Source organism: Lissotriton helveticus, chromosome 7 (assembly GCF_964261635.1).
Source record: "Lissotriton helveticus chromosome 7, aLisHel1.1, whole genome shotgun sequence".
Taxonomy (NCBI): Eukaryota; Metazoa; Chordata; class Amphibia; order Caudata; family Salamandridae; genus Lissotriton; species Lissotriton helveticus.
The window spans coordinates 719493487-719509029 of record NC_136068.1 but is presented as its reverse complement, the minus strand read 5'-3'; the positions used below and the strand labels follow the sequence as shown (position 1 = coordinate 719509029).

Below are 15543 nucleotides of genomic sequence, written 5' to 3'. Positions count from 1 at the left end.
TGGATTTTACAGTCTTACTAAACCAACAGGAAACAGTCTTGGAGATGGCCTAAGTAACACCTTTTGTGCGCTTGTCACCATTAACAGAACTCCATTCAGCTCTACTCATCTCCATCTGCAATTTTACCATTCAGCCCAAATGTACTATTATTCAGATGTGATTAGGATAAGAACAGCCACAACTGGCATGGAACTCGGGGAGACACTAGTCTTCATAATGCGTCTCGTACTATGTCCTTCCAGAACAAAAAGCTTAGATGGAGCACTTGCGGTGAATATGCTCATTTGTGTAGGTGGATGGAGAGCCCACTGCTTTCTCGAAGCACACTTTGCTAAGGAGGGTTACGCAGGCTCTGCCTCAAGTCTGCATAAATTGACAAAGATAACTGATTCAGAGCTTGAGAAAGATTTATGTATGTGGAAATGCAGGATATTTGCGTATCCCATGCTACTGTAGTTAGGGTGTGTGTAGTACATTTGTCCACTTATGTGTGAGGAGTCTGTCATACTGCAGCAACACACCATAAACACACATAAGCACATGTCAACTTTCATAAACAACAGATGTTCAGTCAAGAAGGTGCAGATTCCATAGCTGTTCAAATACCAGCCTCTTCTTTCAGTTCAGTGTATGTTACCTTTTTGCCTTTCGCTTTGTCTTTAATTATTACATCATCAGCAGCTTTAACCGGTGTTTCATCGTCGTCCTCATCATCTTCCTCAGGGAACTGGGGAGGGCAGCCATACAGCTCCATTTCCCTCTTGAGCTTATCCGCACAGGCCTAGAAGAAAGACATTACTAGAGAGCAGCATAGTGGAGAGGTCACATTGCTTATACATAAATACATCTTTAACAAACTACTGCCAGACTCAGTGAAATATAACAAGCAGATGCGAAGTGTACCTCATGTTATCTGGATAGGCATTCTTCATATGGCTATTTTGCCATGTCACCGTGCTATGCAACATGAATGGTGACAAATGTAAGTACCAGTACATTCAAAGCGGCATATCCTGTCATCTTGGAGAGGATTGCTTAAGAGCGTTGGAGGTTAAATCCCTCCATAGCAATGCAAGCACATCGCTTTACCATACCTCAAAAACAAACTGGTAGTTCACCCACAATACAGTCACGGGCTTTCAAATAAACATTGGTCAGCTTTACTTTTACTTTGATAAGATGCGTAGCTCTTGTGCCAAGCCACCAATCAAAGCCATGTCATTTTTCTACATTACAGGTCATTTCCACAAAGATGAGAATAACATACTATTTTTAATGTGCTTACCATCAAAGACCTGCAGAGTTAACAAGGAGTCAAAGGTAATACTTCTAATAACCTCAAAAGGATGGAAAGCAGAGTACTGCATGCCATGGTTTAAAACTGCTACCTGCACTTCACATTTACTTGCTAAGGGCTAGGGAGGTAATACTCTTAACAAAATTATATAACACTAACTATTTCAAATCACATTTCATCTCTTGAATTAAAGAACAGTTATGTCTAGAGTATCGGTCTTCAATGTACTTCAATAAATGGAATTTCATGATTTGAGGTGAAGTATAGATTGGTAATTTTTAGGTTGAGCCTGTTATAATCCCTCTGTGGGGTTTGAACACACCCACCACACGCCCACCACTTTTCATTAGTTGCTTGGTCTGCATTTACAAATTCCATAGTTTTCGTTCGTGAATAGAGTACGTGTGTCCCGTCTTGTGGCAGTTTTGTTCCTGCCCAGCGGACTGCCCTGCTACATGGATCCTTTTGATATGGGCCATATGCCCGGTTTGCATGCAATACTTTCCCTTTCAATCCTCTCCTCGCCGATTGCTGGCTCACAGCGTTAGCACTACACACATCTCATAGCGTTACATGGAGCTATGTTAGTGGTATTAAAATAGCACTACCAGGGCCTGTTTCACTGATCGTATGCGAGCCACAAAGCTTGCATAAGCCCAATTACATCACGTGCAGAATGTATTTTTGAATGCTTGCTCTGTCAAAACCTTCACTTAAATCATGTGTGCTTATGTTTTATCGTGAAACTAAGATGCCTGTTTTTGGACTCCAACCAGTGTTTGAGGTTCCGAAAGCAGGGACGTAGAAACCCCCTGAAGGAATGACAAATGGTTTGACTCACTCGCCGCTCTCGCCTGGTGTGATGTCACCAACATGCTTGGTATCAGTCCTTCGCCTGGCACGCATGGCTTGGCGTAAGCACATATGTGATGTGTGCACTTGGAGGGACAACGAGCAACTGGTCGAAGCAGATGTGAACAGATAGGCTCACTCAGTTGAAGCCGAGCTTCTTAGATTTGTCACTTCCCTGCATTGTTGTGGGTAGTTTAAAAACATGCCTGGCTAACTGTCTGGGGGAAAAAAGTGTTTTTCTTTACTGCCAGTTCTATATTTTTATTGGATGGGGTAAGAGATTGGATTATATTTTCAAGAGTTGGGCTTTATTTTAAACAGCCTGGGAGTGCTCTGAAACTAAAATCTACATGCTGCAGAATGGGCTTTGGTGGTGGTTCTTTACAAGATCCTTCCAGCCACCTCTCCATACAGCCAACTTTAACGACCTACCTCTAAACTCTCTTTCTCTCTCTCTCACAAACTCTACCTTTCTCTAAAATAACACACTATCACTCTCCATCTCATTCTTTCTCTCTCTTCACTCTACCTCTCACTTATATATGCAAATAACTAACTATCTCTGTATACCATCTCTCTCGCTTTTTATCACTTTCCAACTCTCTCTCTCTCTCTCACAATTAACTACAAAGCATTTACATTACAACGGCATTAACTCTAACTCTAGAAAAAATGTGAGGTCTATTGCATTGCAAAAGCTCGTTTCTTTAGCGATTTCCACAAACAAGCTTACCTTAATTGGCATTCCAGTGCAATGCAGTCCAAAGGGGAACAGACATCTCTTCCCCTTCAACCTTTGGTACCCAACTGAAAACTTTAAAAAGAAAGGAGGAATACAAAATAAATATGCAGGTAAATCAGTCAACACAGCTGCACAACATTAAACATTTTAAATCGGACAGCTTAATTAGGACAGTCAGCACGACCAAATGGCAGACAGTCTCAAATAGTGAAACCTGCAAACACTCCTGCATTTAGAAAGGGACTCTCAGCAGTAGGTGGAGTACGCTAACAAGTTAGGACAGTACAATACAATGAATCTCCATAACTAGAGAGGAGAGTTTATTCATCTGGTTGATCGCTGTACAGGTAGGAGACATTTCAGAAGAAGACATAGCAGTGGTAGAGAAATACTGAAAGAGGAGAACACCCTACAAAACTGGAAGTGTCCACCAACCGATAATCTACTCAACCTTCACTACTGTGCATTGGAGATGCCTGGAGCTGGAACTGATATTTTCAACAAGGAATCCAGACTCGAAGAGGTTATCTGGATTAACCGTGTTGTCCTAATATTCAACAATCTTTGTAAGTGCTAAATGATAAATTCACCTGCTGCATACATCACTTTCAATGAGGGAAGTCCTGCAAATTTGTCTGACAAAAACACATACACATACAAGTGCACGGAACAAGAAGAGACATTTCAGCAGATTTCATAGGTATCCACATCACTCTTTGAACCTGATCATCCTCCTACAGACGCAATGTATCTCTTAATTCTTCCCGAATAACAGTCCTATACTTTCCTCTTCACTTCTTGATTCCTAATTCGCTCCACATCCGTCAGGATACTAACCTCACATATTCATGGATCATCACTTACAACTCTTGAAAAGCTCATCACCAATACAGTTATTTATGCACTAAACCTACTAATAGCCGTATTTTAAAAAAAGAACGTCACAACCTTTCCAGTCACCTTCTCTCGTACCTTCTTAGTAGTTGACCGGTCACCAGCTTCCTCCCCTAGTAAGGATAGCATGAAAAGAAGAGATCACCTGTGTCCACTTCTAGCCAGAACCCATTTGTCACATATGTGTACTGTGATGTTTGCGTGCCGAACCTTTTTGAGTCCATTGCACAAAAAAGAAAACAAGCTTTACATTAATAATCAAGAGGTTCAGTCAATGCCGATGTAAACCCACTGATGCGCAAAACTGATTCAATGCCCTGCGCTTCTGTAGAGCATTTGCAATAAAACAAATGTGTCCCTTATTTAAAATGTGCACATCGGCATGTTCGTCAATTCTGGTACGAAAACTGGGGAACATGAGCTCTGAGACAGGTAAAGGATGTCGCAGTCGTGCTATAAGAATGACCATTCCAGAACGGCAGACGGTCCCATTGTTAAAGGGCACGAGGGTGAATAAATGAATGAACACATTTATTTAGTGGTGATAAAAGTAATAACATCTCTAAGTCATTCAGAATACCTTCAGGGCAGCGCTGCATCTGGAAATTGGCCAGGTAAAACTAAGCAGGTCGGTTGAAAAGGTGTTGCCTATATACTCGCTGAAGCATCATAATGGTAAAATAATGACCATGAGGCCTTTTCCTGGGGTCCTGCCATTAACCACTGATGGCTCGTAGCCACCAAATGCACTTTACTTCAACTGGATGACAAAGTTGCTCTGTTTGGGCAGCTGGTTCTCCTCTGAGAGAATAGTCAAGCATTCAAAGACTTCTCTAGAAGGTGTTTAGGGTACAGTTTTGATACATAGTAGTACAGTGTAAAATAAACAGCTCAAAATTTATTGCTAGCGAGTGCTAAACCTACAACAAAAAGAAAATTTCACATTCATACATAAAGTACATAAAAAGTTAAAAACATGAAACTCTGAGATAAATATTAATTGAGAAAAATATATAGCGAAGAATTAGAAGGTACTAGCAAATTGTGAGACCGATTTATGATCTTGGTCGTATTTACTGGTCAGGAGACTATAATACTGCCCTGTGGCTAGTCTTAGTTTATGGCCTCTGCGCTCAACTCCAAAATAGGTTTGCTTTTTTTACTACTGTGCTAACAGTGATTGGGTGTATTTAGTCAAAGGGACAGAGGTGACATGCGCTGCTTTCGCCAGGCGAGACCTAAAAAGTGCATACAATTAGAACCACAATGTATGGGTTTTAGCATTACATGCTCCAACTGATCGAGGGTGAGGCTCCGGTAAAGACGAAAAAGTACTGAGTGATGGGAACCATCTTAACTAGACGAACGGGGGGGGGCTGAACCAGACTGTACATAAGAACCACACAACAACCCCGGGCATATGTAGTAAGTGAGATTTCTTCAGGGAGGGCTTGGGTGAGCACGATCTAGCGCTGGATCGGATGATTCGGCTGGAAAGGGAAACCACATTGAACCAAATTAGATGATGTCTTCCATAGATTGTTTTGCGTGGTCTGTAATGTGTTAAAATGCACAAACCGGTGTTATTTTGATAGACAGCAAAGGGTATTTAGACTGGTTGGGCAGGTTTAAATGGGAGGAGCCTAGAGACAAACACTGTGTGCAGATCCATGGTACAGAGCCAGAAGTTTCTAGAAATAGTGTGGACACAAAGAAGAACGTCAAGAACGCCTTGACCCGAAGCATAGCTCCTTGAATGAATAATTTGTGAGAGAAAGAGTCCCCCTCTGGTCCCCGCATTCCAGCTCCTTCACTAGCCCCTCTGAGTGCGCAGGTGAAGGTCTGCGACACCCAAGGGGATCCTTGGGTGTGAGTTTATGATACAGGATCCCAGCCATAAGTTCACTTAAAGAAATAGTTACTGGAGCACCTACCCTTTTTTTCTAGTTTCCTCTCTACCCTCTCCATGGAAAAAGCTGTGCACACAAGGCCAGCAAGTCCCTGTTCTCGTTTTCAGGTGTGCTGGGGCAAATAAATGGTAATGGGTCAGAAGAATCTAAACACAGCAAGCCCCAACTGAAAGTTACTCCAGAACATGCTAGTTTTCATATAGAGAGATTAGAGTATTTACAAAAGAAGTTAAAGGACCCTAAATACAAGATAGACGCTGAATAGTGGGAAATCTTTTCGCAATGGCATAATTAGGCCAATAAACGTACACATGAATCCCAAGTGGGTGGTATGAAAGAGAAAACTGGAATGCCAAATAAATCACCTTAAGAACAGAGTTAGGTCTTGTGCTCCTACTACTCTGCCTATCTATTACGCCAGATCACTCAACCCCAAGAGAAAAAGACTGACGATCAAAGGGAGGAGGATTTGCTGGACCTGCATGCAGGTGGAAGGAGCATGGGGTGCAACCATTGATATACCTGGAAACAGAGCAGCGCCTACAGGGCTGCCAGCGGAGAGGAGCACACAGAGGTAAAACTCAAGCGAGTGCTACAATGTGACCAACTGACAGCAAAGCCCACCTGTCAGAGGTGGGCTAGTGACCAGACAAGACATAGAACCACCACTGTGGACTGTTCCAGAGAATGAAAGCATTGTGTCACAGCTGGGCACAGACATACCCAAGAGTGCAGCCCAATAATCACTAGAGAAAGCTAAAGAAGGACAGCAGACCACCTGGCTAGAAGACGCCTACTCTCTCCTCTTTCTAGAAACATAGTTGATAAAAACCTCTGCCCACCTGCTCCAAACACCCTCTTTCCTATGAGAGCCACCCGCGGCCTAAGGTAGAATCGCTGTTCACGTCCCATGGATACCCTGTGACCTTCTCAGCATTATGAAGCAACTGCCTAATACTAGAGGAAACCCAACATAGTTCTGTGATAAACTGCAGAGCATATCGAAGTGTACAGATCAAATTGGGTGGATGTGAATCAATTGATGCCTGTGTTAGTAACCAGGGAAGTAAGATTCATTGGTAAAAAAAAGTCAGCATGGTCAAGGCAAGACCCAAGAAACGAAGGGGCCATGAACATGGCAAAAGATGTGTTGTTGAATGCTGTAGAGATATCACCTGGTGAAAACTGATTGGACCAAGATTTGGAACAGCAAACAAAATGTGAGCGAGTCGCCAGCAGATTATCTAGACAGGATTAAGGATATTTCTGAAAGATACACAGGCACTGCCCATCAGACGTAAATGGCTCAGGAAGCTGTAGGAGTTGCTGTTGTACAGAGATTATTACTGAATAATATCGGTTGACAACAATATGAACTGGATGTCAAACAAAGAAGTTAGCAGAATAAGTGACGATTGCGAACCTTTGTGTCACTTTGCAGGAAAGAAACAATGTTGAATCCATATTAATGTCAAAAGGTAGAACAAAGGGGGGAGTCAAGAGGAGGAAATGGGGAACCAAAAAGGTGTGCCTTTGATCAGAGTGCCACAGAGCAAAAATAAAACTTGCCTCGATCTGTTCTATCAGGGGCAGAGACTGAATGAGCCAGCATCTCACATCAGCCTTTCCAAGGCCTTGAAAAAAATGACAATCCCCTTGGACATTACAGACTGATGTTACTCATCTTGGCTCTTCTGAAAATGGGTTCTTTAGCAAAGCAAATAACCAGTGTATCTTTCTGGGCCAAAGTCAATGTGATATTGGTCCAGAGACTGCATTACAAATCACACCCCTACAAACATTATGGGCCCACTGGTTTGGGGTTTCTTAATCAATGTCCAGAAGGATATGGTCTTTTCATCGGAGGAAAGAAAGCTCATGTATGGTTGCTTCATCAGTGATCTGGGGCCTGTTATTCTGGCTATGTTGTCCTTGTTCTGGTGTCCACCCTCTTCATCAATGGCCAGGGAACCACAAGATCAATTAAACAAACAGATTCTTCTCCATTCTACGTCTCAACTATGGTGTAGGACAAGCCATCCTAGAAACTAGAGGCAATGCTCAAATACTGAAAGAAGCTGCCAAGGCCGCTGCCATTTCCTTAGGTTTGAAAATACATCAGTTAGATGCCCAGAAGACCATGCTCTTACAGAGTAAAATGGCCATAACTTAGTGGCCAAAATGGTGATCTGTGAAATACTTACGTATGTAAATGGTATTTCTGTAGTGCAAACCTAGTCAAAAAGCAGAGGAACGCTGTATTTGGTAAAGGAAAAAGCATAAAGTCAACAAGTAACAGGAGTGGAGGCTGGGTTGTGGATGGTTCTTCAACATCTCTTCAACACCTCATTCACCACACACAAACAGAAAGACCACACTATAGATAGTGTGATGAAATGACAAGGTTCAAAATGGCGTTCATTTCAACTTGAGCAGCATCTGGATTTGGCTGTCGACAAAGTTCAAGGATCGGAGAATGAAATTAATTGTAATTGTTGTTATTCTGTAATACTTTGTTATTCAAAGAGCTTTTAAACAGAGTATGTACAGCATTCAAAGTACTAGTAATACTAAAGACATTGTCCCGCTTGCTCGCTTAATTCTATTGAGGATGATGAAGAAGATTTCAATGAAGCATTTAGAACCTAAATAATTTGTCTATATGCCATTTAACTGTTGAAGGGATTTTGCCTTCTAGGAAAAAGGGGGCGGGTGGGTGTGGGGGCTCACAAAAGTGAATTCACTTGCTTATGTGCCTTAATGCGAGCATTTATACTATTGAAGTGGAAATGTCAATGCCCATATGTGCCTCAACGATTGTTGTTACATTTTATTAATCAACTGCTATTTGTTTTTATACGTGGTAGAAGCTCACTAAATCATTAACCTTAATGCACACTTTCACACATTTTTTTTAAAAGTGTTGTTTTGTTATTCCATGTTGCCCACTGCACATTTAATTGAACGATTCTAGTAATCACAGCCTCTGAGGTTGGCACATGAAGTAGAGGATTTCAGAAAGTAGTAGTGTCATCTTTTACTAGTGATACAGGTATTGGACTCATCAATGTCTTTTTGCATTCTTATCACGTGTTTTTGCTTCTGTTCACTTTCATTCAGGAAATGTGTAAATGCGTGGCATCAGTATGTATGGGTTTTAGCATTAATTGGCTCTAACTGATAGACGGTGAAGCTTAGGGCCACTGAAATAGCAATTACACTACTTACTTTGAATGTTTAAGGCTATTTTTGCATTAAACGGATGTTACACTTCTAAGTGCTATTCTGGAAGTTTCTGTTTTCTTTTCTAATGTTTTACTACTGTTTAACTGAAAATACAATAGTAAGAACTATAAAGAAAAAGTCACTCCATGAAAAGTGGGATACAGTTTACTGAATGGGATAAAGGATGATAACGGTTGGACTGTGCCTGGGGTGGTCAGGACAGATAGATTTAAGGACAAAAAAGAATTGAAAGAAATACTTCATGCAGCTCTGATAAATAAGAACACAATGACTATCAAATCTGACAGCAGGGAATTTTGTAAAATACTTGCTCCAAATATCCTAGTACAGGTGTTCAAATTCTCATGCCAGGATTTGCCCTGACAAAAACATAAACAGAGAGGGTGTTGCCTACCTCGCATTTCGATAAAGAGAACGTGTGCCCCAGGTGAAGACGCCCATTCATGTACGGGTAGGGGAAGGTGACTAGATATTTGCCCTTGCTGCAAAAATAGAAGGGAAGAAAAAGAATGTCTTGGATTAAAATAAAAAACAACATTACATTGAAATCCTTGTTAAGTAGAGATTATTTGCAGTGGACCTATTCCATATACACACTGGCTGAAGCTACATCCTGAGCACTATATTAAAAAAAAGTTGATATTGACATTGGACTTTCTTAAATTTAGTCCGAGACAACGGATGAGCGAAACACATGCCAGACTGCTTTATTCTAACTGGTATTATGCTTTCATCAAGCAGACTGTATGTTAAAGCAGTGTTATCCAGGACATAATTACATTGCATTAACTTCTTTTCAGCCACAGAAAACTTTCAAGACCTTCTCTAGAAATATGCATCAGCCACTGATTATCATTTTGCCAATTTTTTGGAACAGTGTGCCTGTTTCAGGGATTTTTATATTGCAGCCCTTTAAACGTCTACTCACCCACTTGCTACAGCGAGTCAGATTTTATCAGGTCGAGCTATTTTTAGCACCTACAGGTCCGTTCTGGTGTGTGAACGTAAACTGAAAGCAACAGGTGTTTTCTGTTCATTCAGAAAGTGAATCAGAAATGAACACAACTTTAAATCTTTATTTTATCTTGACATTTGCTGTCTGTTCAAAGACAGAGGTCAAATGTCGGTTTTTCTTTTTACTAATTGTTTCTTCTCCTGGAGGTTTTTGTCAAGTGAGATATCTGACAATCACTGTGAAACAAGGCTGAAAGTTGTCTGTTTTTTTCCTAACACAAAACATTTAAATAGCTTGTAAATGAAGAGTACAAGTATTCCAAAGTATATCCTGAATTACGAAAGAGCTCTTTTTGTAATTCAGAAGAGTGATGCAAAAAATGATTTAAGTAGGAGCAAAATAAATCAGAACACTTTACTAGGTGATGCACAAATTATATAAATATTTGCAAAAAATCTATTTCTCAACATTGCACACTATATAGTTTTATCAGTAAAACCACGTGTCAGTGGGAAATGTTGGGGTCATTTCAATGGAAAATCTGTTGAATACAAAAAAATATGTGCTACCACTTCATGATTCAGGTACATATTTATTAAAAGTGATAGTCTTTAAACATGACTCGAGCCCTGATGACCATGAGCTTAATGAACTAAGATGCAAGTCAGTGGTCATGTGTATCCTATATGTGGCTAGATTTGTATTTCATATGGAGCACATGTTTAGTCTATTAAATGAAACAAAGGTGGTTTTTTGTACAGCAGATATGCTGAATTCGCGTATTTGAAGGTGCTCTCATTTGTGATAAAGAAGAAAATGGCAGCTCAATGAATTTAAATATTTGCCCAGGACCACATAATTTAAAACCTGTTCATGGGTCAAGAGCATTATAATTCGGTGAAGTAGATTGCAGGTCTAGTAAAAAATGTATGATTTTTCGAGGGCTGTATTATAAGCTGCATAGCTCTAGGAGTTCGCGTGCCCTCTGCTGTGATGTGCTGGTCATGAGTTTCAATTGCAGAGAGTGCCTCAGCCTTTTAAAACTTTCAAGCCTTGTAAACAGATATGATTAAGTAGGATGGCATAAGTGCCTATTATTTACAGCAAAGTATCTGTGATACCAGACACTATATAAAAACACAAGGAGTTAGATTAAAAGTACAAATAGACTTTTTAGATTTTGCATTATCAGCACCAATCATGCTCGAAGTATGAAACTGTACCAAAAGCCTACGAAAAGAAATACCTTGCTTCAATATACAAGCAACCACCCAAGAGCTCTGAGGGACAGCCTTCAATCTGGTCGATTCCCCCAGATCAGAAAGAACTGCAAACAGCGGAAAGTTTACTTTACAGAGGCTGAAATTCTTTGAAAACAAATTAAACAGAAAGGCTATCCCAATCGACTGGTAAACGAGATTTAAACAAGCATTGGCATAGCCATTAGGTCTCGCTTTTGGGACCTTATAAGTATTTCGTTATGCAGAACAATATCCTTGATGCAACAACAACTGTTGCATGGCTAAGGACTTTTAAGGTCCCAAATGCGAGACCTATTGGCTATGCCAATGCTTGTTCTGAAAGGCGTGTGTTTAGGTCTGCATATAATAACAAACGTTTTTCGCTTTGTTTGTCTTTCTGCTTTGCTAAAGAATGCGTTCGTGCAAATGCACGAAGTAGGTAAAAAGCAAATGCATTAACCTTACTCTCGTCCTGCTAGTAACGCGTGCGTGTGGAAATCCCCTTTAAAAACAATAATAATCGATGATAAACTCTGGGTTGAGTAAAATGTTCTGAACCGCTTAGTGCTCTTGCAGCATTTGTTGTACATTATTCTAATCTGCACCTGGTCACATCGAACAGTAGCGTGCTCTCATTACGGCATAACAAAACGGAATGTATACATCAATTCAATTATTTGAATAGAAATATTGTACTACTGAACAGTGCCAGTATTCTCCTATTGAAAGTATTGCCGTTCTCCTGAGAACTGCAGAAATGATGTTTAAGCAGTCCTGGGTAGCTGTGAAAACTGCGTACCAGGCATGCACCTAGACTTATTTGAAAATGCCTAAGTTGCTATAAAATACAACAATCGCATGTATACGTTTTCCAAAGCTAGATTGGGAGAGCAGTACACATTTTTCCGTGTAATCTCTTGGTAACTTTGGTACCTGATGTCCAAGGGGCAACATTCAATCATGTAAAAATTTCAAGCCATAAGTGCATGGCGTACAGTAAAAAATGAGTCAAAAGCTTAAAAAAGCCCAATTTCTTCTTACAATGAGACTTAAACACTTCTAGTGCCAAGGACAGTGGTAATAATATGCGAATAGTGTTACTCCTGCCGCGTACGAGGTCACTTTTCATGTTTCTCGTTGGAATATGTGCAGTCATGGAGCAAATAAAATGCCTGATGTGCTGTACAATCACAGAGAACTTAAAATGCGTGTGGAGCAATCTTAACACTTGTTTACCAGGGAACGGGCCCACAACTCAGAACACATACAATGTAAAACTAGTTGTGAAACGACGGGTTCTAGTTTCAGTTCTGTCAGTTAGTTCACAGCAATTATGCCATTTCTCAACAGCCTGTTCCGCGAGTCACTAGATGCCATGTCTGGATGTTGTGGAGTGGTATTCGGGGAGTGAATGGTAGTGATGATCCTGTGAGCTCTGCAGGGCTTGAACGGAGAAGCACGCATGGAGGTAACAGAGTGCAGTCCGACAGACTTGTTACTGAATCCCGCCGTCGTCGGCTGCCTTCCGCGTGGTGAAATGTTCGGAGGCGGTCTGTATTGCAGGGGGCTGGCCACTCTGGAGCAGCAGGGCACATTGACCAGTGTCCATTCCAGGCAGCAACTCTGATCCTGGCTATAAATTTCCATCCGATTATTACCTGTAGCATCGTCTGTCTCCTGGCGACCTGCAGACTATTACTGTAATGTCAGGCTGATATTCAACATTTGTCTTTTTCACCACGAGGAGGAACCATCAATTCATTGAACACACAAAACAGGAGTCCAGACAATCATCCTGATCAACCAAACCTTCCGAATTCTTGGAGCTTAAACAACTGCTGAAGTACATTCAAAAAGTTGATTTACAATAGACGGGGAGATTGATTCACTCTCAATATACATGGATCATCCGACAAAGAAACAAAACAATTGCCTGGATATGGCACAGCATCGAAATAAGGAAACAGAGGGATAGTGCTGACAATGTTGCCATGAGCTACTCCAAATGTGCCAGTTTGTCATGTTTTCTATTTACATGGCCTATATTGTTATAAAAAGTGAAGCCATATTATTTTATATTAATCATATATAACAGTGCGATTTTGAAGAGGACAGATCCCAAACTATTACTTCAAGAGCTCTCAAACTGAATGCTGAATGAAAATGATACTTAGTGAAATAAAGCGATGGGTCGTAGATCAAACAATCCGGTCACGTGAGGAAGGGAGCCAGGACTCCAGCTTTGCATATGGTGCTGTACTGAGACAGCAGGGTTATAAACCACCTCTCCTGTTTTACACCAAAGGTCAGAGCTTTGCGCTCAGTTATACAATTAGTGTTAGTATGTGAAGTTCAATGAATACAATTATCACATCTTAAATCAAACTGATACTAGACACAGGAGCCTAGTAGAAAGATTTAAAGATGTGCTTTAGTTTGGAGTATTTCTACAATTACTGAAGATCAAACTCAGTGTCAGAACATATCTGCTTGCAATCATGCTGAACTTTGCAAGCACTCTTTGAAAGCTGTAACATAAAGAACCAAGCCTGAGAGGGGGGCCCGAGAGCGCTTAGTTCCTTTGCGAAGTATTTCACTGTGGTCAAAGGTGTTCAGCCACTCAGTGGAGAGGATAGCCTTGCAGCTAGAGCAGTCGACCTCGGACCTAGTTCGAGTCTCGGCAAAGACGCTCAACATCCTGTGATTCTGGGCACATCTCTCCATGCCTAACAAAAATGAATGTGTACCTCTGTAACGAAACTGGTGTTCATGTAGAGCACTCTGATACCCGATGTCTCGGGTCTAGTGCGCCCTATGTAAAACTCAAGGAAAAAAGTCTCTCTTTTTGTCAACAACCACACATTATCATTCAATAGTAGTTTGACCCTTACTTTACTCTGCTAGGCTGGCAAACACCGATTTTATCAGAGTCTCAATGGCGCAACTAAATAATTAGTTCCGAGAGGACTTGGCAAAAAGGTATTCGAACGGTTTACAAGATAGAAGAAAACACATTCTGGTTAACAAGTATCGTAAAACAACATATTAGCATCAGGAGAACAAAGGAATAAACTGAGAGTTAATAATCACAGCAAAACCGTTGGTAACTACCAAAAGACCACTAGTTCAGGGGTGCGGGGGGGGGGGGCTGCATATACCCAATCCAAAATGTAGGAGGGATAACACACTCCCGTCTCCCATGGCACCTACGGTCATGGATAAACTGCAAAGACGGTTCACACTGAATGACGTGATTTGAGAGAAGCACGCAAAGCGTTTGGCAAGGGCTTAGGGTGCGATCAAAAGCAATGACGTCACATGGAAGTAAGGAAGAGCACGGATGGTAAAGGGTGGAAGTGAGAGCAGTTTTAAGGCCCCTACTCTATTTCAAGCACGCTTGGTGAATGTGTCTATAAAATGTGACTTAGTGGGCATGATATTTCCATAGTCAGAATAAAAAGAATATTTCCTGTCCAAAGGCAGTCTCTGGAATGTAGCCGGGGGCCTAAGGTATCTTGTGACTTGCTGTACAATTCAAAGAGCAGCGCGGCCCACTGGCTGCAGCAGACAAGTTCAACTGCAGGGAATCTGAAATCTGTTGAAAATATTTAGAATCGTTAAAAATTATTTCCATGTGTCTCATGGGAACCAGGTATTCCTCAGTGTCACTGAGCCAGATTTTGGGCAGTGAGATTGAATTTCTCCTTTCTGTTTGCATTTATTTCTCTTGAAAAGCCTCTCGTAAATGTCTCCGACACCCCTGCACGATTTTAGTCCTGAGCAGATGTTTCAAGACTACTTCAAGAATGATAAATACTTCCTCCCTGTCAGCCATAGCCTGTCTACTCCTTGTGTATCAGTCACAGGCCTTGATCTCACCCTTCTCTGACACAGTGAATAACACAGTTTTAAAACAACGCCGAATAGTTTCCTTCCATCAAAGTAATTCACTGCAGGGTTCAGCACTTCCATGAACGTGTTTTGAGCAGGCATGTTTTATTACTGTAGCATTTATACTGACTAAAGATCGTGGACCTCAAAGCGCTAGGCAAAAAATAACGGATGTGGACGAAGTAAAGAGGCTGTTTTACTGCATTAAAGGACTAATGGAACTGAGTTTTCATTTTAAATGAAGACAGACTTAGCTGGTGAAAGGAACAAAGAGGCTCCTAATTAGCAGAGACAGGCACAGAAGGATAAAACAAGAAAAAGTGACGCGGCCACCCTTGAAAGTGAAACTGATTGCAATCATGAACAAAGGGGGGGCGGGAAGAAGGGGAAAAATGGAAAATGAAACTGTCGAGGAGGGAGTGGGAGAAGGGAGGGAATAGGGGAGGGCATTCACGTGCTGTAAGGCTTAATAAGCCTTGACAGAAACCCACATGGCGGCTGCGCGCGTGACTGC

At 41.2% G+C, this 15543-nt stretch overlaps 1 protein-coding gene across 1 annotated transcript in view; it reads right to left on the bottom strand.

Moving 5' to 3' along the window:
* Positions 1 to 15543, bottom strand: part of LARS1 (leucyl-tRNA synthetase 1) — a 238577-nt gene that overhangs the window by 181946 nt on the left and 41088 nt on the right. The window contains exons 3-5 of the mRNA XM_078653048.1: positions 9337 to 9424; positions 2884 to 2964; positions 639 to 782 (exon numbers count right to left, since the gene is read on the bottom strand). Of these exons, the coding sequence (XP_078509174.1) occupies positions 639 to 782; positions 2884 to 2964; positions 9337 to 9424 (313 nt within the window). The remainder of the gene's footprint in view (positions 1 to 638; positions 783 to 2883; positions 2965 to 9336; positions 9425 to 15543) is intronic.